The sequence below is a fragment of the Molothrus ater genome, chromosome 1 (genome assembly GCF_012460135.2).
Source record: "Molothrus ater isolate BHLD 08-10-18 breed brown headed cowbird chromosome 1, BPBGC_Mater_1.1, whole genome shotgun sequence".
In the NCBI taxonomy this organism is placed as follows: Eukaryota; Metazoa; Chordata; class Aves; order Passeriformes; family Icteridae; genus Molothrus; species Molothrus ater.
This window is the reverse complement of record NC_050478.2, coordinates 16,525,580-16,552,920: the sequence shown is the minus strand read 5'-3', so window position 1 is coordinate 16,552,920 and position 27,341 is coordinate 16,525,580. Positions and strand designations below refer to the sequence as shown.

General features: G+C 37.2%; 1 protein-coding gene across 3 annotated transcripts in view; it reads right to left on the bottom strand.

The window, feature by feature from the left end:
• Positions 1 to 13,641, bottom strand: part of ODAD2 (outer dynein arm docking complex subunit 2) — a 68,995-nt gene extending 55,354 nt beyond the window's left edge. Inside the window, exons 1-4 of one of the 3 annotated variants that reach the window (XM_054515334.1) lie at positions 13,592 to 13,641; positions 8,906 to 9,111; positions 7,356 to 7,478; positions 7,014 to 7,152 (exon numbers count right to left, since the gene is read on the bottom strand). In XM_054515334.1, the coding sequence (XP_054371309.1) occupies positions 7,014 to 7,152; positions 7,356 to 7,478; positions 8,906 to 9,102 (459 nt within the window). In that variant the 5' untranslated portion in view covers positions 9,103 to 9,111; positions 13,592 to 13,641. Of the gene's footprint in view, positions 1 to 7,013; positions 7,153 to 7,355; positions 7,479 to 8,905; positions 9,112 to 10,805; positions 10,887 to 11,965; positions 12,065 to 13,591 lie in introns of those variants that run through there. The other 2 variants (XM_054515329.1, XM_036395339.1) reach the window with 2 other exon arrangements.
• Positions 13,642 to 27,341: the final 13,700 nt, after the last annotated feature.

Below are 27,341 nucleotides of genomic sequence, written 5' to 3'. Positions count from 1 at the left end.
CATACAGTGAGTTTAAATTGTCATATTTTATGAAATTGAAAAGAAATTAGTTTCCAAACAAAAGGATGTCTATTATTTTCTGCGTGAATCAGGAGGTTTTGTTAGGCAAGTATTGATTCACTCTTGAAAACTCTTCCAAGACATGTACCCATTCTGTTAGCTTTCCTTTTCTGATTCACAGAAATTGGATTCTACTATAGAGGAGGCAAAACTCTAACAGTTCATGTGCAAACATATGAACTTTTACTTCCTTGGACTGGTAATAACAGAATATTTTCCTAGTAACTTCTTAAACCTCAGACTTGGAAAGAAGTGAAATGGTGACCCCAAAACCACAGAAAACCTGGCCAAAATAACATATAATATCTTAACAGTGCAAGTTTATCTTCTACTCCATTGTGAAATTTTCAGTTTAGGAGTTTATTTCTTCCCCAGATGCATCTGGACAATTTTGTAAGGGCACTTCATCTGAGGAAAATAAAGCACATAGGTGTTTTAAAAGAACATTGTAGAAATTAGAAGCAAATAGAATTGAATGAGAAAGGAAAAAGGGTCTAGGATTAATTTTTAAAAAGAAAAAACCCTACACAAACAGCACTACTGTTAACAGTAATATAGCACTGTAAACCCTGACTGGAGACTTGGAGATAAGACCTTTGCTGTCCATAACACAGATGTGCTACTGATCTTGTGTGACTGTGTTAGACCTGCCTAAGCAATTCTGACTTTTTCTAGTACTTGGCTCAGAAAGAGGATAAGAGCATTAATGCTATTAGAGCCATTTTAATTTTAGGTATCCAGCAAACTTAGGAAACCAGTGGATGTGAATCTGAGGAGAAAAGTTAATGAGGTTGAACTAGGAAGGACTGTTGCCTCTGCAGGCTGCTGGAAAGCCTGCACACTGTGGAAGCTTCATAAGCACTGAACAGACAGAAGAGGCAGTGTCATTTGAAACTAGCCAAAAAAATGTTGCAAAGAAAACAAAATTATAGCAATAGTTTATGAAAACCTAAGAGACAGGTGTTCTCTGGAGAAATAAAACAAACTTAGAAACAGGGCTTAGTGAGAGCATAGGAAAAACAAATATGGGTGAAGACATGGCTGAAGCACAGGCGTACTTCTGGAATAACAGTGTGTAGAGTGAGCTCTGATTCAACTGAGCCTAGAGCAATGTGGAACATTTAAAAACAACACAGAATGTTGCTCTCACTACTTAAAACTCTTGCTACCTTTCAGACACAATCACATCCTAATTATTTAGGAAACATAACAATTTGATTATCTACTTCATGAATATAAAATCTGAAGTCAGATTGAGACAATTGAGGCAATTTACTACTATTTTAGAGGTACTACAGTTATGGTGTCAAAGCCATTGCTCATTAATTTCATTACCTGCTTTCATCATAGACTACAACCCTGTAGAAAGAAGAGAATCACACTTAAGTTATTTTACATTCTTTTCTCAGTCTTTTATTTTTCGTCTACTATTTCTTCTTTCTCTTTTTTACAGAATTCTGTTTACTTTTTTTTTCTTTTTTTCTAGACTGAGTTTCATCTCATCAGCTATGAAACTCTAAGGAATGTGTGACCCTGTGAACATTAATTAAACCTTCACTACACAGAAATTCATCAGAGTTGGTATTGGTGTTAATGGTCAAAATTCAACTGGTTGTTATGAATTTTATATGTCTCTTGGGATGAAGAATGATTGCATGGTATTTTGAACAGGGAGCTATTCCAATGCTTCAAAGTTGCCAATTATAATAATAATCTGAGAGTTCACCATTTGCCAAATATTTCCTACCTAGTAAAGTTATCATAAAAATATTTCTTTTTCATGATCAGCACTATCAAGGTTGTTAGGAAATACATATCTTAACTATAAATTGAATTTTTCACATATTTTTATTTCCTTTTTTTTCCAGTAATCACATTCTTTACTGAATTTTAAGATAAAATTTTGGCTAATACTTGGAAGATGGGAGCAAGAGATATTCATGAACAGTAGAGAAGAGTGATATAGAGGCTGACAGGTTTGCCAAGGCTGACGGGTGAGCCAAACATGTGCCATGAAACACTAGCAGGTGGCACATGATTATGTCACATTCATTTGTTATCTTCTGAAAAGTAACATTCTTAGCCAAACTAAAGCAAAGTTTATTTTTCATCTTTACCTTTCCATCCAGTTGAAAACCTCCTTCAGATTACCCCGCCTATACTTTCATAAAGAAGGGAAAAGATTTGTGGTTGGACATTTTACTAATACGGTGAGTTGGTCAAAGTGGTCAGTCCTGAAAAAAGGCCTTACACAAAGTTACTACATGTACAAAAATATTTTACATGCACTTACATATGCTTATTATGTATTTACTAGCTAAAACCTAATCTCGTGTAAGTCTTGCCAATAAGATATTATAAAGAAAAAGCATTTCACTCTTGTCCACAGATTGTAGAAAAAGCTTTGATGCGCAATATATGTCCTACACAGATTAGGGACTTTTAGTCTTGCTATTAGATCCTAACATTTGTATCCATCATACACACAGGGCCAGATTTCAAGACTATGGGAACATCCATAACCAACAGAGATTTTAGACCTTTCACTTTAAACAATTAGTATTTGAAGATCCATTGTATTCCTTAGGGTGGGATGTTCGTGTCTTTTTCTGAGGTCCTGTATATTAGAATAAAATGGAATTACTTTTCTGCTAATCCCAAAATGCAACTGATTTCTTAATACATGGCTCATGAAACTGATTCAAATTTTTATAATGAGCACTAGTATAATCTTAATAATATGGAATGTTTCCAATACCATTACAACTTAAGAGAGCTATACTTTTTCATGATGCAGTTCAAAAATACTGTGTACTCTACTGTTGTAAATTTTGAGAAAAATCTACAAGCCACATCAATGGCTTCACAAGTGCCATAAATTTATAACTGGTTCTCATAAAAAAATTGCTGTATACATCAGCTGCTAAACCACACAATTCTCATTTGCACATGGGCACCTGGGAGCTGCTGCTCAATGCCACTCTCAGGGAACATCCTTCCTGGCTCCTTTGCAGTGCCATAGCTTTTCTCCAGCTCCTGAGCCTGGCACAGGGCACAAACAGCCAGGGAGAGACAGCAGATTTGTCCATCTATGATTCCAAAGTAGAAAAGAAACACAATGCTGTTCTGGGAATGAGGTCTTTTGCACTGGAGTAATTCCAAACAGATATGAAATTAAAGAATATATTACATGAAGTGTGAGATTTGACTGGTTTCACTAGCGTAATCCTGAAATATAGCCAAGAGTAGAATGACTTTCCACATAAGAAACTGAAGGATGAATTCTGTAACTGACGTGGTCCTGCAGAATTCTGTTCATCTTCGTCCTGGCATAGGTGTACATCTGAATCATGCCCTTACAGGGAGCCAAGGTCAAGCAGCACAAGGGCTTAAGGGATTAAATATTTATTCTGGATGTTGGCATTATTCCTGGCACAGTCACCAGCCCAATTCACCCATTAACATCTCAGTTTTATCATAAAACTGGCAATAGTCAGCTGTGTGAGCAGCACAAAGCCCAGCTCTCACCCATTTTTTCTTTTTTTTTTTTCCAGCGAACAGCCCCAGATCTGCCACAAAGAAGACTCTGCATTTCTACCTGATGTTCTCCATTTCTAGTAAAAGGATAATTGAAAAAGATGACCCCTACTCCTAAAATTTTTCAGGTGTAAAATGTAGTCCTTCCTCTAGAAATCCAATTCTTCAGAAGTGCCAATTTAATAAATAATGTCAAATTGGAAGTAGGCTGAGTAAATCTCACTGTTATAAACACCTACAGAGCACCTCACTCCCATTTTATCTACTCTGGCCCCAAAGGATGTCTAACACAAGGCCATCACAAGCTCACTGATCTATTTTGCTGCTCATTGCTAAGTCGATGGGGAGGCATGGCAGGAACACACATGCTCCAGCTCCTGCTGCATAGCTCTGGGAAGCCTGAAGGTAGGACAAGGAGCCAGACCACAGAAGCAGCTGCTTCCCAGCGGAACAATTCCAACATGGATACTCTTTCCCGGAAAGGAAAGGGAGTGGAGAAGGGCAAAAAGTCAGAAGGGAATTTCCCCAGCACTGAAATTTTCTCTCCATGAAGAGGAATACATGTACAGAGCCTACAGGCACAACTCACAGGATCTTGCAAGTTTGCTTTATACAAACAGCAACCATCTCTTTAACATTTAATGACAATCTAACATTATAGAAAAACTAGGTATCTTTCAGGTTTTATGGGAGTTTCTTGTTTGCAAATTGATCTTTTACAGAGTCTTGCTGAATTGGGATTCCCATTAACTTAAACAGATATTAGAAAAATCATTGCATCTACAAATTATTGCACTTTCTTGGTATCTTGATCAACTATTCTTTAAGGCATTTTATTGATTTTTTCAGACGGGCAAACAACACAAGCCCTTTGAAATTTGTGCTTCTATATAAATATGCTTGTAGATACTTAAATAACACAGTCATAAATTTATTTTCTCTTACGTTGCATGTGTCATGAACACTTGCCTACATGAACAACAAGAATGCCAAAAAATCTCCCAAGTCTGGCCAGAAGTGCAGTATTTATACTTGAATTAAAATGAATTCCATGTGCAAGCTAAAGTAGCACTCCATCAATAAAACATTTCAACCACTGTCTGTGGTATGGCACTGAGGCATCTCTTTTCAGCTTTATCTGACACTAGGGAGTTCTTGCTTTATGCAACTAAGAATGAACATGGAACTATTTTCGCAGAACTATTTTATCTTCAAATACTGAGTTTAATTTATATCTAACTTAAAGAACTATTGGAAGACTCAGGTGTGCATGAATATGTAAAGAAGTATATATTTTAATTTTCACAACAAAACCTTTTCGTATTATTGAAATCTATATTGTAAACTTCTTAATGGGTACTCACTGTCTGATCAAAAAGGCTGCCCTGTCATTTCATAGCTCTAAATCATTATGTAATTTGTGTATTGACAGCTGGAACAAAATAAAGTCAATTTCTAAAAGAGAGGTGCATTAAAAATGTACTTTCCTATTTGTCATTCTCACTCTTCATACAGAATGGTTTTATGCAAATGTAGATATGAATTTCAATACTGATTTAAGTTCGATACTAAAATCTAAACCCAACTATATGAAGGATCAAGAGAGGAAAGGGAGTTTGAGAATTAAATAAACAGGAGAGAAGATCTTTGTCAGTAAAGAGGGTGGTACATAAATGGGCCAATTAAAAGATTAGTGGGAATTCATCAGCAGAAATGAATTTCAAGTATCTTCTCCAGGAGGACCTTGGGTCTTTACTAAAAAGTAGCATGCTTGTTTCTCTGAGCTCTCTGAAAAGTACAAAGAGTTGCTTCATAACACAGAGAGAAGCAAGCTATTAACAAACTGAAGGGTTTGAAAGCATCCTGTTGAACTGTGAGTAGGAAGAATTCTATAATACAAAATGTGTACATGCTGTGTTCAGCATTAGGAATAGCTGAGCAAGTTACATGCTCAAAGTTACATTTGCAAAGGGTTATTTTGCGATAGCCAAAATGACAAAAATACAGAGGTCCAACCTAGAAAAGATAAATGTAGACAGGCTTGTATTATCTGCGTTTGTCTGTGTCTCTTTGCCAGGTCCACTAGCAAGGCCCCACAGACATGAACTGAAAACAAGCAGTGTGAGTACTCTGAACACATTTTAAAAGACTGAGTTACTCTTCTACAATACTTAAAAGGACTGTGAGGAGACAAAACTTTGCTTATTCCTCACCAGTAATTTTAATTGTAAAATCAATCATACAATCACAAAGGTTGGAAAAGATCTTCAGGATCATCAAGTCCAACCTTTGACTGAGCACTGCCATGTCAACTAAACCATGGTACCAAGGGCCACATCCAGTCATTCCTTGAACACTTCCTGGATAGTGACTCCACTGTTGTGGTAACTTCCCTGGGCAGCCTGTTGCAATGCTTAACCCCCCTTTCAGTGAAAAATTCTTCCTGATGTCCAGCCTGAACCTCCCCTGGCATATCTTGAGGTCATGTCCTCTTGTCCCATCTCTGGCTGCCTGGCAGAAGAGGCTGACCCCCACCTGGCTACAACCTCCTTTCAACCAGTTGCATGGAGTGATGAGCTCACCCCTGAACCTCCTTCTCTCCAGGCTAAACAAGCCCAGCTCCCTCAGCTGCTCCTCATATGACTTGCTCTTTCTGCTGCACCAAAAGCCAACACCATCATTGTATCTGTCAGATGTGCATTCTCTGTAGCTGCACTCAAAAAAATAAATAAGCCAGTGCTTTTATTAGCAACTTAACAGAACATAAATTCCAGTACGAACTTGTAAAGGAACTTCTCCTGAGGGAAAAACATAATTAGAGTTTTCCAGAATAGTAAAGGGTTGTTGGGGTTTTGATCCATTTCAGACATATTCAGAATTCTAACTATCTGTATTTATAGGTTCCAAAAGATTTTCAACAAGTCTGTGTAAAAACGTTTTCTTGGTTTGTTTTAGAAGATGCCTGTTTATCATACATTTTCCTGTCCACTAAAGCATCTATCCAGACACAAGACCATGTTAGAATTATTTCAGACATGCATTAATCACAGTTGATGAAAGACTTTAGGCAACTATTCAGTTTTAATAAAAACTCTTGAAAGTTATTATCCACATAAAGAAATCTCTTGGAAAGTTTCATACAAAAAGCAAAACAGAAACCCAATAATTAATAAAGAGATTATGCCATCTTACGTTTTAAATAACACTGAACAGATGGTTTAATCTAAAGGGCTATATAAGCCAAAACCAGCAGATTAAAAAGTGCGTGATAGGAAAGTCCACAGTTCCAGGATTTGAAAATACTACACCACAGGGCTATACTAAAGTATAACGAAAGAGGAAAGGATAAGGAACTGGTCTGGTCTCCTCAAATGTAACTTTTTTACTTTTTATACAATTTATCAATGCTTACTCACTTTTACATATTTTGCAAGTTTTTGAATTCCCCAGTATTCTGCTGACAAATCGGTGCTTCCTTCCTGACGACGTACAGGCTGCTCATCCTCATCAGTCTCTGAGGAACTTTCACTATCTTCAAGGCTGATTGATACTTTACTAAAAATAAATAAACAGAATCACCAATTTCAAATAGTTATAAACTATAATATGGACAAGCATATTTCAAACAGGTATGACAACACTGCCTAATAACTAGAAAAATACAACTAATATTACCAAATGGTAAGTATAGTGATAATTACTGTAGATAGGGAAAATAAAAATTAAAAATTGAGGAAGGAAAAATAAGTCATCCATACCATTTTGAAGTTTCTTGAATTTTAACCGATTTAGATTTGCCACTGGCTTTCTTTTTTGTAGTCAGAGTTCCAGTTCTACTTTTCCCTTCTCCTTCAGAGCATTTTTTTGGAACCTTGTCACTACTGGATTTGGGTTTATTAAAAAAAAAAAAAAGAACACAGAAATTATTTTTTTCCAGAATATTCTTCAGCATACTGTGATTCAGAAAACTCCTGATTGTCCATGCATTAACAGTTTTGAATGGATGAAGAATTCAATAAATGTCTCTGGTTGATTTTTGAACTCACATAAACAAATGAATTTACTATATTCTGGCAAAGAATGTGAGTGCTTAGCTATGTGGCATATGAAGGCATCTCTCCCTTTGTTCTGAACGATCTCACTGGCTCATTTTAATTTGATGCCCTTATTTTTGTCCTAGAACAGACAGTGACTATCTGTTTCCTATTTACCATCCCCAGACGAGAATTTCTGTATCTTTCTTCTTCTCCTCTAGTCATCTTATTTCCAGGCACTTTTGTCTGCCTAATTCTTCCACACACTTAGATGTTCCACAGCTTTGATCATGCTGAATACAACACATATTACTTTCCTCATATTCCAAAGAACTCCTACTTTCAACTGGCCACAATCTTTGGTCCTTTTTTTTGTCCCAAAATAACAATGTTGTGAAAGCAAAATGTCTTTTTGAGCCTGAGCTAGTCACTCTATCACAGTCCCAAGAAAAAAAAGAGAATATTACTTATGATTGCAGTCAATTTCACTACATCAAGACTTCATCAATAACTGTGGAAAAAGGTTAGCTCTTGGTCTGGAAAGCCAATTTCTTCCTAACTAGGAACATAAGTCACATCCAAAATCTCTTAAAATGTTTCTTGCAACTTATTAAATTGGTAGACTTGAGAAAGATACTATTTTTTGTAGGATGACATTGAAAGGCTTTTCTGCAGATATTCTTCCTCCACTTACACAAAATCAGGAAACATGAAATCAAAAGAGAGGACTATTTTCAGAAGACAAATCCAACAATATACAATATATGTATACTCTCTTTTGAGTGTTCAAACATTGAGATAATCTCATCAGTGAATATCATTGCTAAGCAGAGCTAGAGAAGGAGCTCATATAATACAAAATCAAGTGGCAGTAACAAGAGTCATTCTGATTTTCCATCCAGGACCTCTTTCACCTCGCTCAGAAAGTGTGGTTTAGATCAGTTTTTCTAATCAGTCTTGCTTTAAAAGTCATTTTACACCAAAAAATATGATGATATCACAGTCCTGGAGAACCAGTACTGCAGATGATTGCATGTTCCTTCCGTGCCTTGCTGTGGAAATGACGTAACAACATCAAAGTTGTCACATGACAGAAAAAACCTGAGAATTCTCTTTGGTGGTCCAAACTCTGTCCTTAGAAATTAATATGTAGTAGGCTTTGTTTTATTCCTCCTAAGTTAAGACAATAATGGAGACCTGTAACATGCATCCCTATCATTAGCACAGTTTGGATAAATCTATAGGCAAATTCAATTTTAAAGAAAATTACTTACCTTTGGGAAGCAGAAAGCCCACTGCTCTTCCATTTCATATTTGGTTTTAACCTATGGTCAGTGGGTCCTGCTGAAGAACTTTTCCCTTTCTCACGTTCAGTCTTTTCTGTAAGATCATGAAGGCTCTGTGATTGGCCAGAAATCTCAGCACCTTCACCATGCTGATAATTCTTCTTGTGTGCTGGTTCTTTAGACATACTATATTCCTAGTAAAAGGAGACATGGTTTGTCACTCATATTGCTATATGAATAATGAATATTAAAACAGTAAGTTATAAGCAAAATTCTAGTGCTTAAAAATTGCATGCATTAAATGTAGAATAAGATTCTAAGCATAAAATTATATTGTCTTTAAAATAACAAAACATTAATTTAAAAAGTAGCAGTTATCAAATGCAAGTTGGAGTTTTTTATGTAAATCAAGTTGATAAATTTGGAATTTCAGGAACATTTTTGAATATTTGGTGTTGTTTGATTTTTAATATGTCAAAAATCTGTGACACAAGCACTTTTAAAGAACCTAGATCCAAATGAGTTTTAAGATTTAGACATGCAAAGTCAGCTTTCTGCTTTCAACAGAACATTTACATAAAAACTATTTCCCTGCATAAAGGATTTACAAAAAATTCCCACAAAAAAAGTAATGAACATAAAACTGAAAATAGACTATCATAAACTGCTAGACTTCAGTTCCAAGTAATTTAATTTGATATAGTTCAGAATTAATATAAACACATTCCATTCAATTTTTTTCATCTTCTGTGTCTCAGGGCAAAACTGTTGAACAAGTCACATACAAGAATGGAGCTGAGTGGCACCTACCAATCCTTCAGCTGTCAGTGTCTAGTACCATGGCTAATCAATAATATACAGAACAGAGAGGACTCTTGTCAACTCTTACTCTCTATTGGAACACACTCAATTTTTACAGGAAAGTCAGCATATGATCGGTACTTATTATTATTATTGTTGTTGTTGCAGCTGTCAGTCCCAGATAGGTGAAGACATTCCTTTGTGTGCCTGATTCAAGGCAGTTTTAAGGAGACTGTCACAGCAGGGTCTGTTTTCCACTGGTCCCTGATGAGAATCAGCTGTTGAAGCCTTGCCAACTCAAGTGTCTAATTCCAAACTAACTCATGCTAATGCTCTCATTCTGAAAATGTACTCCAGACAAGACAATTTAGCACATGTTAAACGAGATAAATCACAGAGGAATTGGTGCTGTAGCTTGATCAGTTAAGCATACTTTAAAAAGCATGTTTGCTACAGCACTATATGCCAACACAGCGATTCTGAACGTTAGCTTAAACAAGGCCAGGCAGATATTATAAAAGTTAATTGGTTTTGCAATATATGTGTATGTAATGAGCTTTTTGAAGCTCTCCTCTCCTCAGAAAATAAATCAAAACTATTTCCACTCATATTTTACTTCATTTAGTCAAGCTTGGAAATACAGCTTTTCTCTGCATTTCATAGTTCTAGAACAGAGAAGATTTTCCCACAGGTACAAATGCTCTGCAGCTCTATGATATTAACTTGTTTAAATTCCAGTCATAGAAAGCAGAATGTACTACACCAGCTCCTCAGCAAGGCAAGATGATATGAAATTCCAAAACCATTTAAAAGGTATAATGTATACTCTTCTGCATAAACTTATTTACACAGCCAGGGAATAATGAGTGTATGATTTACATGAAAATTGAAGGAAAACAGGGTAAGTTCTGTTTATTTGCTCTAATTTAATAAGTGTGACTTATTAAGTGTAACTTAAAAAGTTACAATATATTCATAAGGGCAGAAAAGTAGTAAATAAAGGCATGTTATCATCAATAGTAACATTATTCTATATTAACATTTAGGATTAGATCTGAAAAAACAGTAAAATGTTACCAGATTTTACCTTTCATGATCATCAAATGAAGCCAAATAACTGGAAATAAATTAAACCAATGTCTAAAAAAATTCATATGTTGTCCTATTTATGAAGTGTAAATCAGTATGTAGGCATAACATTAACTACTATACTAGTTTATATTAACAGTAGTTAATATAAACTACATATAGTTTATGTACATATAGCTTACTACCTATAGTAAACTATATAGTTATAGTTAACTACATATAGTTTATATATATTAACAGTAGTTAATATAAACTACATATACTATATGTGTATGACTTGGAATGCTCTGTTCTTTCAAAATTGTCAAATATCTGTATCTCAAAAAAATAAGTATCAGCCCTACATCCCAGAAAACCAGAACTAGAGGATAAGGAAATTTTGCTGTTAATTACTTCTTTCTTGCAATAATTAAAATTGCATATAAATAACCACAATGAAACTCTTGACAGGTTTTGGCCTGTGTGGAATTTTACCTCCAAGTAATCTGTTAAAACCACACTAGAAATCTAAAAAAAAAATAGTTTTATCAGGAACAAGGAAACAACTAAAATTGTACTGGTAATGTGTGATTCTAGCTAGTATAGGGCTCTAGATAAAAACCAAAACACTTGCATTTTACAGTGTCTGAATCAAGATAAAGTGTGTAAGCTTAACTTAACTCTCAGCTCTGATATTTAAATGAGGCAGTTCTCATAAGAAAGTTGGGCAATTATTTATGTTTGGGTTACAAAGAATGAAAATAAAAAATTAAGTGGTTTTCGTCACAGAAAAATACTGTAATAAAAAGCTGACCTTTTCCATACAGATATCACATTTTCCTGCTTTAACATTTCCACTGCTCCATAAAGAACAAGACCAGAAGACAGACAAAACATTTCATGCAAAACTAGAAGGTGACCTCACATGTTGGATCAAACCCCATCAAAGAGTATGATAGAGCAACACATGAAATCGTGCACTACTTGCTGTTTACAAAAGAAAATTATTTTTTAAAAACTGAAACATAATAACTTTAAAAAGCACTCCAGTCTTCAAAATTCTTCATTTAATCATAGATTTATCTTTGATAAAGAACATAAACGTTCAGCCAGGTTTACAATGTAATTCTTACCAATGTACATTTGCACAAAGTATACCAAGTAACAATAAATACATACCTGTTTAGCCATATTTTCTACAAATCTAGGTGATCTCCCCCTAAAAATGTGACTATGTCTGTATACAGCTCCCTTTTTCTTTCATAGTCAATATCTTTACCCTTTAGCTGACCCTTAAAAAAAGAATACATTTAAAATTGTTAATAGTTATGCCTTACACAGGTAATTTAATCTGCATTATAAAACAGTGCAAAAGAGCAGCACCAAGGCCATATTGTAATGAATTAGATAAAGAAGTCTCATGCTCAGCAAAGTTGACCAAACTTCACAAATTCTTCTTAAAGACTCATGGATCACTCCACGGACCCCAACAGATGATCAAGATATTACACAGGATTTTGCAGGCAATAACCATCAGTTAATTGTACCCTGTGTAGTTCCACTGAAAAGAATTTATGGTTTATGGGAAACAATCAAGTAAATATGAGCTTTGTGTGCAGTATGGCAGATGTCTAAAAGGCACAGAAAATAACGAGACCTGGCAGCCTGAGCTTTATGAGCTTTATCTATTAAAAATGTGCCAAGTCAAAATTTCCCTGGGTTTTTCAACTCTTACGAAATCAGTTTGTGGAGTTATGCCTGACAGACACCAGTCTCTCTTCAAAATCAATGTAAGAGCTCTGGTCACTATTTAACACATGTAAGGGTCTAACCAAAACCCATCCAAGAGAAAGAAGGGAGCCAAAATGAAAAGAAGGAGAAAAGAGAGCAGTAATTTCTAAAAAGCTTCTTCTGAAAGAAGAAGGAAGTGCTTATCATTTATAAAAAGACCAAAGCAAGCTCTACTAGCCCCACATAATAATACAGCACCTCAGACCAAGAGCAATGAGGCACTAGCGGGGCATCCACAAAGGTACCCACAGGACCTTTAAACAGGAATAGCTGAAGAACTGTTATTTAAAGATTAATCAAACAGTGCTAGCAGTGTCACCTAAGCCCACCTTGGCAAGGAGACCCTGTCACAAACCGAGCTCTCAAATGGTCAAACATGCTGTGGCTGCTGTGATTTGAAATACACCTATCTAGGAGCAAATAGATTATTTTAACTCATTTAAATCCCTGAAGAGGGAAAGGGGGACTTTATAACTTGCAAATTTTAAAGAAATGGGTGCAAACACTGATTATTCCCCGTTACTACTAGAAATGTCGTCACCCGACAGCAGGAGACCTCTGTTGAGGCTGTAGCAAAAGGATCCCCCGTTCAAAGCCCTGTGCAGGCAGATAGACACGGCCCCATGGCCCCCCCAAGCTGGAGCAAAAGGATCCCCCTGTTCAAAGCCCTGTGCAGGGGGACACACACGGCCCCCATGGCCTCCTGAGGCTGGAGCAAAGAGATCCTCCTGTTCAAACCCCCCCGTACAGGTGGACAGACACGGCCCCATGGATCCCCGGCGCTGTCCCCGAATGGCGGACACAGCGGGGCAGCCCCGTCCGCCCACCCCGGACAGGCCGAGGGGAGGCCGAGGGGAGCCCGAGTGCGGGGGGCCCGGGGCGGCCTCGGCCGTGCTGGGAGCCTGGGGCAGGGTCAGGGCTGGGAGCGGGAGGGAGCCGGGAGCCCAGGGCCCGGAGCAGGGACACAGCGGAGCCCGGGGGTCGCACGCAGCCCGCCCCACGTTCGGCCCTCACCTCGCCCCGGGCCGGCCGCGCCTCGCCCCGCCATGGCCGGCGGCGTTGCCGTGGGGACGGGCCGGCGTTACCGGGACAGCGGCAGCAGCCGTGGCCCCGGCCGGCATTCCTCGTCCGAAGGGAAGGGGAGCGACATTTGAACTCGTGGAGCGGGCTGTGTGCCCTCGGTGTAGAGTTAAACAATGCAGTAATTAGAGTTACCTTGCACCAGAGGTTAAAGAAGAGCACCCAACGGTTTTTAGCTTGAATTTTAGCCAGTACAGATGAAACCTTTCCCTTCGGTCAGCGGTTACAGGAAAACAGCTTTAATTAATAAAGGTTAAGATTGACCACTTCTAGTTCTTGAGGCAGTGTGACAGATCATGCTTGAAACGCTTATTGTTAAAGGAAATGTAATGCATAATTTATGTTTGTTGAAGGAAGTGAAAGAAATAGGTATGGGCAGTGCTAGTGAATAAAGTCCTTTCACATACTGAGAACACACAGCACTGTACATGCACAAATAGACAGCCCCAAACACAGAATGGAAATCTACATTATTCCCCAAATTCTTTTATTAGTCCATATGTTGTTAAATGAGCCATCGCTCTGGATAAATTTTTGTTACAAAGTTCCTACTGAACTCATCATGCATTGTCTCTTCTTTTATACCACTGAGCCCAAAAGAATTATATTCTCTGACTTCCCACTTGTAAATTACCTCTCCAGTTCTGCTATTTGCCATCAAAATCCCTATCAGATTGAAAAATTTGACTTAGATTTGACTGAGGAAGGAATGACCACTGAATGACTACTTGCTGACTGAGGTTAGGAAGCTCTGGTCAGCACTACAGTGGATGTGTCCTTCTGAAGGCTCAGGAAAATAATCCTTTTGAGGACAGCCCAGCAGAAGTACCCAGCTTCCAACACCACAGAGCCATCAGAGCCAAGAGTTGCTTTACCTACTGAGAAATCAGCTGGGTAAGAAACTTCTAATAGTGAGGAAGGTCATGGGATGTATGTGGGGTGTATCTCAAAGAATTACAGTATGGGACGAATGCACTTTTTTGCATGGCGATGACTGTCCATATAGATTTTACTTACCAAAACTTTCAAGCAGTAACTATGTATAAGTACATGCAGTCTGCACAGCAATGGTTTAAGAATAGCATTGGCTTTTCTTGCTTTACTTGTTTAACTTAGAGAAGATAGAAAATTACTAATTTTATTAGGTTAAACTGAAAGAGAATTTTTTTAGTTAAAAGCCTGGTTAAACACTTAATGCAATTTCTTTTCTGTATATGTATGAATACTATGTATGAATGCATTTCCAGAAGCGATTAAATCTCTTCATTTAACTGAAGCAATGACTCTTTAAAAATTGATTTTGAGGGCAGAAGGTGCAAGAAACAAAATGTGAAAGGGAATAAAAGTCATGGGTGGTGGGGAGTGAAGACAGTGAGTTTTCACACAGAGCTGAGTATTTTAAGCAAGAAGTCGGTGGAGTAAGAAATAGAATTCCTAGATGAGATCACTCTCTTCCACTGAACTGCAAGAAGAAAAGATATTTCAATGGCAGAGATAAATGGGATGGTGTGCCCTCAAAGGCTGTGCATCTCCACTGGCCATAAAAGGAGCTTCGGTAACTAGCTCTGGTTTAGCTAGCAGTGGAACTTTCTGTGGGAGCAGGTAAGTCAGAAAATGAAAAGGCAGAGCAGATTCTGCAAGCCAGCAGTGAGGAATGCTGCTGGGATCTGGTATTAGAAGCAATGCCTATGAATGCTCAAGAGTCAGAGGTTTCCCCCTTTTTTCTTTGTGGCTGGCAAATGCTGAGTTTGTAGCGTAGCATTTCTCCTGGAAGATTGCTCTAAATCATCTGAAGCCTAGAAGCCATCTGATTTAATTTATAACCTCAATTTGTATGGCTAGTTTTTGTGTATTTTTTCTTGTACAAACGTCATTTTTTTACCTTATTTTCAACAGCTACTTTTCCTCCACAGATTTTACACACATTTTCTGAGTTAAAATATTTTCTCCTAGATTTGACTTTGTTTGGCTAAACCAGTTCAGTTCCTCAAGACTCAGACTGCAAGTTCTTAATTTCTTTTACCATCTTAGTATCCCTTATTGCCCTGTGTTCCAGTCTGAGCTTTTTTTATAAAATAGATTCAACACTGTTTCTAAAGATCCTTTCACCAAGTTCCATTACAATGGCATTAATAGTCTTCATCTCTTTTGGAGGTTCCTCAACTACTACATTCTAGGATTACATTTGGTTTTCACATTTGGGGATTGTTGTCACCTTGTAATTGAATAAATCAACCAATTTTTAATCCATTACTTTTATTTTCAGCTGATGAGTTTGCAGCTTTCTGCAGGATTTGAGCATATAATATTGCAGTTTGCCCTCATAAAATCAAATTACACTTTTAAACAAAAGAAATATTTATAGCATGTGGTCTCTATGTTTTGGTCCCCATCCTCCCCATCCTCTTCCCCTTTTACAAAGAAGTTTTTGAATCTAATATTAAATTTGAAACATATTTCATAGAGTGTTGTGGTCTTGAACATAATGAATTGACATGAACAATTTCTGTTCCTGCTTGTAGTCTCTGTTCTCTGTAGTTTTTTGCATGTTTTCAAACATGTATCAGCTGTAGCAAGTCATTACTGCAGTTACTGCATTGGTATTTGAGCTCTGGCTTATTCCCTTGGCTACATTCAGGCATTTCTTGCTGGATGACAAGGACTCTTGCTTTCCTACATCAGTTATCACTGAAAAATTAGTACTTAGGTACTCCCTCATTTAACTACCACAAGAGTATAAATGGATATCTTGGAAGAAAATTTTGCCTGAAAGCTAAAACATTAAGTAATCATTTAAAGAAATATGAAAGTACTCTCTTGGTGCCCCAAAATCAGTGTGCAAAAAAAAAAAAAAAAAAAAAAAATTCAGGCAATAAAGCTGCAATGTGTTCTCAAAAACAGCTCACTCAGGAACTGCATCCACCCAGAGATGGCATTTGCACCATGTTTGGCTAGTTCTGTAAACTAGTAGTAGTACATTTATGTAGGAATGTTTTTTTTTTCTCTGTTATTTTTACATTTTGAATGTAAAAGACATTTTATAAAACAGTAGGGGAGATGTTTGCCAGTAACAAAAGATGAGATCATTTCTTACTGGCACAAAGAAATGGGGAATATGAAGAATTTGTTAACATGGAGAGTAAGGCAAGTGGAAATTTTTTTACAATCTAAAAGTTGCAGCCAGAATGTGCAAGCAATTTCTCATGTATATTTTTCCTCACATTATTATAGAGGAGGGTGTAAATTATTACTGTTGAAGCAGAACAGTAACACCCATTGTAAAAAAAATTGTAGAGGCTTATGCAAAATAAAAAAGGTCAATCATACCAGCTAGTCCTCCTGTTAAACAGCAGTTTAGCTGATCAGCTTCATGGGCAGTTTGTCAGACAGGCTGAAAATCAGCAGAAAACAATATAATATTCATCAATTTACTTTTATTGCTCATTAGCTTGCCTTTCTTGCAATATGTAAGTATTTTTTGCATTCACAAAAAATCCTCAAGTCCTACTGTTTTGATGTAAAGGGTTTAACAATGCTTTTATTTCATTTTGTATCAGTACAAAGGCACCATTTAGGTGCCTGGAGTTCTCAACAAGCATTTTTATGCATCTTAATTGCTGGTAATCTGTTGTTGTTTGTTGTTGTGTTTTGGTTTTTGTGTGTGTTTGGGGTTTTTTTAACTGGGGAGTAGTGCTTTGTGGAAAGGCAGGGTTTCAGCTCAAGAGGTGATGTACATGAGAATGCAAAATGCAGCAGAGGACATGGTGAATTGTTATGTTTTTTCTTTAAGCAAGCTTCTGTGGAAAACAATGTTTAAAACCTAATCTTCAGAAAGAAAAGGATACTGCTTTTTCACCCAGTCTCTGATTTCTGTGTTGTGTTCCCCTACTTACATCTTGTTTGCTGAGTAATTACTGCTTCAAAAATGACAGATTATTTGCAGTGAGGATTTTTCAGGCTTGGACATTCTGTAATACACTCTCTTGGGCCTAGAAATTAAGAAACAGAAAAGGATATTTTTCAAATGGGACTTCATGCAAGGGGCAGAGGTGTGCAAGGGCGTGCATGGGTGTCTAGCAAAGAAAGAGTTTCTCAAAAATCTTCAAAGAAAATAAGGAAGGACAATATTTTGGTTAATGAGTGATAGATTGATGATATCTGCACAATTATTTTCTGAACAACGACAATAACAGAGATTCTGATGCTCTTTTTTAGAAATGGCTTCCAGATGGGATTCATGTTTTACAGTCCAAGACTGAATGTGATTTAATCAGTTTCTATCAATAAAAAATAAAATATTTCATAATGTGAACTGTGTTAGTAGACTTCCCTCTATTTGTAGGTGGCCATTTATTCCATTTTGTTGGTTTATGTTCACTACTACCCAGGATTTTTGAAGATTTTTGAGTATAATTTGAAAGAAATTATCAGTCTGGTGTAATAACTAGGTGACTATAACTGTGTCACAGTAATATTTGGAATACTAGGCTAGAGGACTGTGGTTTTGAAAGATGCAGCAAATCCATTCATTTGTTTTCTTTGTAGCATTGGAAAAAAAAAAAAAAAACAGGTCAGGTTATCAAGGGCTTTAAGATGGTGGTATGTCACTTCAGTGAAACTTAGGTGTTTTTTTCCTGGGTTTGTAATAATTCAGTAGGGAATAATTACATGCAAAGATTTTACTTTCTAATCCCTAAATTATCTTTTTTGCATCATCAACTTAAATTCTCTTTTCATGTAATATTTTGCCTTGAAATTTTTGCAAAAAGATATGCGTGCTTAATAATACTGAGGGAGAAAGCTATTCTGAAGCAGGAAAGCTATTCTGAATATTCAAGCATATTCAATTCTTACTATTCTAAGTATATGAATAAATTTGGAATTGTTTTTAAATGCTGATTTTTACAGGAAAAGTCACTAAAGTATGGACTCAATGAGACACCTTAATTTGTTCATGTACTGGTACAACCCTTACACACAGAAAGCATTAATGGCTAATTCTCTTTATTTTTATGAGTGATCCTTCCCTGAAAAAAAAAAAAAGCCATATTTTGCCTATATTTTTCCAGGGAGAAATAATATCTGTGCCTTTTCATGTACAGATTAAATGCATCTCCTAGAACTAGTTAATTGTTCTGACCTTAATAATTTAGCAATTCAGTATCAATGGAAACTACTTGTGTCTTTTAAAACTTGCTCATTGGTGAGCTGAATGGATTTTGTGAGCAGATTATAACTACAAATTTAATACAGTTTCTGTGCAGCAATCAGAAGGATATAGCAGCCTTTTAAAGCTTCAGTGTAAATCAGGCATTTTAATTTACACTATAAAAATTAATGGAACTTTAGCAGTGATACTTTTCTCCAAAGTAGTAGAGATTTAATTAAAAGAAAACAAAGCAAAACAAAACAAAATCAAAGCAAGGATATGTCCAAAATGTGTGCCCAGTGTAACTGATTAAGTGATAACCCTGCAAATTACTGCTAGTTGGGTGTATCCAGAAACACTTTGCACCTTTGTAATTTTGAAAGGAATTCAACTTTCTGGCAAGTAAAAATAGAGAATTATTTTTAAATGTATGCAGAAAAACTGCTAGCTACACTTTTTAGCTCTAGGTTCAGCTTGTGGTGCTAGACATTTACAATAATTTGATATTAAAAGCAATACTGCAGACAGCGTGTCTTGTACACAGCGGACAGTGTTTTTAGCTTTCAAACATAAAACCTTTGCAAGTGAATGCTTCTGACGTGCTCAAATGCCTTTTGCTTTCTTAGTAGTTTCTATAAATTGCCTCCTTTTTCAAGGGGAAAAAGGAAAAAAGGATTGAGCTGTTTGTTTTGTGGTGGGAGTGTGAAAAGGAGATTGTTTTAAAATTAGAAATAGAATGTCATAAGTAGTCTCCGGTTCTGAATTTCTTTTCCTAGAGAAAAAATGAGTTACTGGTGGAAAGCATTTTGGACTGTAATGTGGGGATATTAATCAGGAGAGAGAGTTTGACTGTTTCTCAAGGAGCAGATGCTCACACGAGGTGCGAATATGAACACAAAATTTCACTACATGGTTAGAGAGAAGGTTAAAATACTTCCCAGTTATTCAGCTCCTAGTTATTACTGTGGTAGCCTCATTTCACTCCTTAGGTAATCACCAATAGCAATTCTGGATAATTCCCTGCATAGTTTTTACAAAACTAACATAAAAATAAAAGCAAAAAAAAAAAAAAACAAAGTATCATTTTCCCCGTTATATAATCAGAAAGAAAGCCAAGACTGACATCAGGGCGTTTTCTCTTCTTTGTAGGTCATTTCAAGGCAGAAATTCAAGCACCTTGGAGCAATCACTGGTTTTGAAGAGACTGCTTCTATCATTTATGGTGGTACAGTAATATTATATGGGAAAATGTGAAATTGTGAGAGGAGTGCAGATCAAAATAAAGCCAAATCGCTACAGGGTTTGAGCAGCAATTGGCTGTAAAATTAATATGGAGCAACAGTTGGATGTTGCAAGGTTGAGCATTAATCCAGTGCCTGGTAGAAAAATAATGTATTTATCTAAATTTCTGCTTCATAGTGATTGCACTCTGTGAGCTATTAAACAAAGTAAAATAAAAAACCAATTCTAAGTCCACAGAATATGTTTGATGAATATGACATCTTCACTCAACTTGGATGAAAATGAAGTCCTGCATGGATGAGAAGAGTGATTATAGCTCTGTTCCAAATCCTTTTACAGTAGAACTTCAATCTGGGGAGGAAAGCTGCCTTTTTATCAAAATTATTTTTATTGAGAGAAGCAGAAATGTGTGTTGCATATACATGTCTTCTTGCATAGTGTACATTCTGATACAGTTAATTCAGCCAATTTTCTGGTATTGTTCTCAAGATCTGTGCCATGGATATTAGAGTCCTCCATATGGGTACATTTTTCTTCTGATTTTTTCCATTTCTTTTTCTGGTAATAATGGTATGCATTCAAGTATTTTAATTTAAATTTAGGATCATTAAGGCTCTTCTGGAGGATCTGGAGCTCTGCCACAGTTAGGTAGTTAGGTATTTTATTGTAGAAGGAGTTGCATGTAGCTCTTAGGTTTTTATATTTTAGCTCAAGCAGAGACAGAGATTAAAACTATCTAGTTTTTAAAACTCTTACTTTTCTATCCAATTTATGCATAAATTAATATTTTAGCTTATTACAAGAGCTGTTGATTTTCAGCAAGCCTTCAAATCTGAATGTCAAATCTGGGGGCTGAAGCAGGCCACTTCTTCAAAATGCATGTATATGTGCTGTGTTTAGATTTGGGAAGAATAACATTGAATAGTTTGAAGATCATTTTTTCCTGGAATATCAAGTTATCATGTACTGCTGTGGTATTGAAAAGGTTGCTGATTGTGATGCCAAGAGATGGTCTTACTAAGAAGTTTGAAATAATTTCTGAGAGATGAAAAGAGATTCTGTCCCCCTGGAAAATTGTATATGGCAAGACTTTAGTATCTGCACCTATGGTCATCGATGGATTTCTGTCATTGATTTCATGGGATGAAAGATTTGGTCTATAACCAGTACTGTTAGAAAGCAGGCAATAAAACTTCATTTTTCCAGAGTCTTTAAAAAAAATGTAGGTCCTGTGACATTCTAAAACATACTTTAGTTGTTAATGACATTTTTCTTCTGAGATTTCAGTGGGAAAGGCTTGTGATCTCTTAGGGTTTTGGTAAAGCCTTTCATGCTGGAAATAAGGATGCCAAAGGTCAGTAGAAATTAGGCTTAAGAGTCTGAATAAATCTACTACCAATTAGCAGTTTGCTACTGCTGTCAGTAAATGAATAAAATAAACAATTAGAGCATATTTGACCATGGCAAGCGTAAACTGATGCTCTTTAGTGATTCATTTATTGTAGTCTTTTGATGTTCTGGTTCAGTAATACCACTGAATTTTAAGCAGTGACATTTAAGAATTAAAAATGTTGTATGCCATTAAAATGAGTACGTGCGGAATAAAATTTGAGGATCTGAATCTGCACATTTTTATGCAAGCAGTCTTCTGCATCGACTACAAGCTGTGCTGTGCTGTACTGCCCAGTAAGTCCAACATAGAAATTGGTGCCAAAGCTGGCTCATGGACTGGGAGCAGGGTAGTCTATTTGTGCAGTGCTTTGTCAAAGCTAATTTACTTTGCTAAAAACCAGGGTAAATTAGACAGTGTGCAGCATTAAGCAATGTGGGTTAACTGCTTCCAGTTACCCGAGCTGGCTCCTTTTGAGCTGCTCAGGGTATCTCTCCACAGCACCGTGTTGTGCAGCACAGCTGTGCCCTGACTAAAACTGATGTGTGTGAAATTTTATTCATGTAAGGAAGGATTGATGAATCATACTCATCCTCTCTCTTCTGCAGAAATTCAGTCCTCAAATACAGGCAGAATGTACAGCTAAGCATGTTTTCAAATAACTACAGTATAACTGTCATTCCATTTGACCTCAGAAATGTGATTCTCTGGGTAAACACAGAAAATGGAGGCACCACAACTGATTGTAATTAAATATAAGTAGCTAAGCACAGATCTGTGGTATAAATAGATGTGTTACGGCTGACAGTTAAAGTTTGAGTTCAGTTTACGTGTGAGCCTTTGCATTACTCATGTAAATCAATGTTCTCACTTACAAGAGAAACCTCATAATTTACCACTACCCATAAAGTAGCCTTGCTGTAATCAATAGTGATTCCTATATGGAATTACTGTGAGCAACCTTTCTTCCATCCATGTCCTCAGTATGATTACTGTATGGTTTGGCACCAAGACAGAAAAATATTCAGTGAGCTCAGTAGTTTTCTGCGTGGAAGGACTTAGTTGTCCTAATTTGGTACAAAAATTCCATTCAGTTTAAAGTAAGCTAAACTGGAATTAAATACTCCACATGGGGAAGGATTGAATAGAATCTTCAGGGAGGTAAATTGTTTGCAATCTCTCTTTATTGAAACTTTACAGTTAAAGCCAGCTTTATTTATTCTCTGCAGAAGTAGAATACAGTAATTAAAAATACTTGATGTTGTCTGCTACACTGGTAAGTGTAAAGGATGATCTGGTAATGTCTGCTTTTAGTGATAATTCTATATGCTGTGTTTGAGACTGAGAGCAGACCATATTCAAATACATATCAAAACATTTTACAGCTTTCAGATTCTGTGAACATGCTGCACTGCACACACAGACATGCTGTACTCAGCTCTTTAGTCTGGCAAACAGAATGGTGAGTGTGGAGGGGTTTCTGAACCCCTCCACTTCTTTTTGGAGCCTGGGGGTGCCTGTGTGGCTGCAGGGCTCTAAGGCACTCTCCCAAGTCTCCTCATGGAGCCCCAGTCCCTGTCCAGGGGGATTTCCTTCTATCAAACAGGCTAAGCTTTGCACAGTCAGGCAGGGACTCTGAAGCGTGCAGGAACTCATCTCCTCTGTAACTCCCCACTTTCCTGGACAACTCCACAAGGTCACAGGCAATTGCCAAGCACCTGTGAGCCCAGGACATGAGTGAGATCCATCCTGGAAGCAGCCAGTGGTGTCAGTAAGTGGTAGGTGTGCTCAGGGTACCTGCACTGCCTCAAGGAACCAACTCCAGACTTGTCTTTTAATGGAGTTAAAAGAAGCTGAAGATAGAAATTGAGAGTTCGATGTACTTACAGAAACCTGAGCTTTGGATTTAGCACAGTGACAGGAGCAAAACAATGGAGCCAAGTGAATTCAGATTTTACAGTCAGTAAAGCAGAGATTTTCTGAATCACTTTTGTTGACTTCGATTGCCTGAATTCCATTTTTTGGTGCCTCGTGTACATCCTGAGTGTATAATCTGTGTTCCAACAAAAATATAGGTTACATCTCAAACAAACAAAATTTAGAAAATAGCTGGATTTCCATTGTAGTATGGAAGTAGTAGTAGGATGTAGTTTGTAGTATGTAGTGTTTCTGATTACTAAAGTTAAAAAAAAAAATCCTGTAATTTTCTAGTCACCTATGTAACTAGCACCTCTGGTGGAATGGAGCATACCTCTTCCAGTTACATAAAACAGGCACTCCCAAATGTATTGTCTTAAAATCCTGTGATTAACGAATGGGAGAATTGAAGAATTTTCCAATGAAATATGGTGAATATGCAAAATGAATAGCACTCCTAAAGAGCAAATTGTACTTGTCCTTGGCACTGAATTACAGCATTATTCTTAATGAATGAGAATATTCAAGCTGACAAAACTATACTACAGAAATCTGTAAAGTTATATGCTTTCTTGTTCTCATTGTTCCACTTCACATATGCCTTTGCCTATCTTGATAGAAGGATAGCTTCCATACAAAATTCATTTTTTCGTGTAATGAAAATGTAATGATGCATAAGATCCACAATACAAACTATCATGCTTTATTTTGTGTCTAAGCAGAAGAGTAACTCTTCATTTCAAGAAGTATCTTCCCATAAAGTGTCCTATTGTCCTTTTCAACTTTTACCAACAGAACAGTGTAGTCTTTTTATTCCTTTTAGCTGTACTGTTAAGCTTTTTTTTGCACCTTAAGACTATGGGAGAACCCATAGAGAACTGAATCTCTAACTTTGCATATAGCCAGTAAAAGCATACAAGTATTCACAATATTGCTTTAATAGGGACTTCTTCAGTAAAGGCTCAGTGATGCAATAACATTTCCATTTAAAAAGATAAAGAAAGATAGGATAGGCAAGTGCTAAACAGTAACTTTACTACTTCTCAGCTTAGCAGATGTATCTGAAACTCAGCAATTGCTCACAAGTACTGCACCTGTATTTAACTAGAAATATGCTCTTATTTTTAGTACAGGAAAGGACAAGTTTAAGAAGGACAAACCCCTTCAAGCTGTTCTTCAACACAGAAATTGAAGTCACGAAGATTTATCTTTGTAATCCCTGCCTCCACTTTCCTTGCCTGCCTCGTTGGGATGTAGGCTGCCTGCTTTCTCAGTGTTCAGCACAGCTCCCACTGCCTACAGTTTGCAGTGGCACTTCTACAAATTACACTCCTCCATACCAAGCACCACGAAAAACAGAATTAACAACCACTGTGCAAAGGGACTCGTATCACACAGGAAATCTATGGCAAAGGCAGGGTATGACTTGGTTCCCCAGAGCTGCACTCATGCCTTAATCATGAAAACATGTTCTCTTCTCTGCAGTTGTCTGCTTCATTAACTGTGTCCTTCCAACAGCTGCAAGAGTACAGGTTGTACAGAGCACATTCACTGTTACTGTGCCGTGATTCGTCCTCCAGCAGGGTCCTTTCTGCGCGCTACACAACACGGGAGGCCACGCAAAACTCCCTCTGCCCAAAGGGATCTCACACAGTTCCCTCTGCCCCACCACCAGCATAATCCACCAGAGCCCTTGTCCTTTTTTCTGCCTCTTATGCCACCAGGAGAGTTGGGTGCATGGGAGAGATGGGATTCCCGATCCAATTCCTGCATGTAATCAGGCCCGGCTGCAGCTGCAGTGAGCGGCAGGATCAGGGAAAACTGTTTTGAACTCCAGTAGCCCCAGGGCTGGAGCATGCCCAGATGTTTCATGGAATGGCTCTGGCAGACTGGTTGCACACAGGTGTTTATTGGCTTGAAGTAAAAGTCAGGAATACCAGGAATAATTCATCCACCACCACTTGGCTCTTCAAACAGGAGAGGAACGAGCACAACGTGCAAATCGAAAGGGCAGATAACGGCGGCTCTTAGCTGACACACACACGCACGCTTCACCTACAGAGCTGCTTGCAGGATGAACTTCTGATTTTCCTGGAACAAACTCATTTTAGTTATGAAAACTGATTATGCATATTGTGAAAGGCATGCAGCCAAGCAACTGTAAAACTCTGTTTTTCACTAATATCTATCATTTTTAGGAACAAAACATGCTGCCGCTAAATGCAAGCACAAGTCTGCTTAGAAATGTGAATTGCAGTTTCTCTTCATGTTTAAAAGCTATTCCAAAGCAAAACAGACCGAACCAGATCAGAAGTAGCATTGTGTACTTAGCTTAAATACACTGATTTTCACACTAAAATTACTTTAAGGAGCAAAGACTTGCTGTATGTGGCAAATCAAAGGAGAAATGCAAGAAGCTTTTCCTGAGAGGTTCGCTACTCCGCACAGCAGAGGCTCTGCTCAGCCTCTCCGTGACCTGGGCTCCGCATAATTTATTGGTTATCTTTAATAAAGCCAAATCCAAGCGCCTTTTCTGTTTTGTTACTTCCATTTTAACACCAGCAGTAGCAGACAGACAGACAAAATTTAGTTTTAGCCTGGGAGCTAAAAGAAATACTTCTAACATACATATGTGCTGTTACAGTCTGACTTATAAATGCTCAGTAGTAAAGTCAGCAGGAATTGAGCACTAAAACTGGAGAAGAGTAAATGGAAAGAGATCCTGCTGTATTTGCAGACTTGTGGTAATAAGGAAAGCACTCCTGACTGCTCTTGGAAACTTGTCATGTAAGTGAATAAGGGGAGAGGTCAAGCAGTGACAGACTGCTCTACCAGCCTGAAATGGGGGGTTGCATCAAACCTAAAAAACCCAAAACATGCATTTAACTTAAAATGAATGTCATTAAAATAAATTATACTCATCATTCAGAAATGTAATCTGAAAGTACTGTAACTCCTGGCTTCTGTTCAGATGATGTCTGGCTGTGTATCATCCACAAAGTATCTTCCTGAATCCCCAGCACCCTGGCCTCAGGAACCGCTCTAAATCTTACCAATTTCTGATGATTCTGATGTCATTTTCTAAGCTTAAAGTATTCTTGCAAGTGACATCAATCATGACTCAACCTGGCCTCTCCTGACATTATGACAAAGGCTCCTATTTTTAAATTTTCAGACAAATACAGCTTGTATAACTTTTTTTTTTGCCAAAAATATGTCAGTTCGAATCTCGCTATTCCAAGCATATTCTGTTCTTTTGGGATACTTGTCAGCTGGCCTATTTATATCAGGTTTGTAAGAAATTAAATGTTTTTCTAGAAGCAAAATAGCAGACTTGGAGAACAGAGCTTCCACCTTGCATTATTAATAGAATTTGTGAAAATCTGTGGTTATATTGTCAAGAAGCATAGAGACTAATTGCGCAGAGCCAACAATTCACTCAGCGTGGTGGTTAAAATGCATAAATGGATAAAAATGATTTGTATTAGTGCCTGCAGTCTCTTGTAAATGTCAAATGCTTTCTTGACATTCTAAAACCCAGGCTGTACAGCGAAAGTGGGAGAGTAGCATTTTGTATTAATTTGAAAATGTATAAAACTGATTATCCCCTTCTAGCACTCAGTATTTCACTGCTTCATGAAGACCTTAGATGCTGATTGTAACTGGCTTTACTCTTTCAACTCATCATGGCTCTCCTTTTTCTTCCAGCAGAGCAATGAATATTTTACTTGAGATAAATAAATAAGACTTTACTTTCTGTGAAAATAGATATTTAAAGAGATACCACACAACCAGTTTTCCCACTTGGAGAAAATTGTAAATGTTCATTTCCCCTATTTCCCATACATGGCAGTCTTGCCATTCCTGTGAACTTGCTGTTCCTCTTTTGTAAATCCCCATCCCATGCATTTATCTCTATGTATGTCAGTACTGTAATTTCAGCTTTATACCATTCACTTTAGTCATCTCACAAGGTTCAAAGGAAA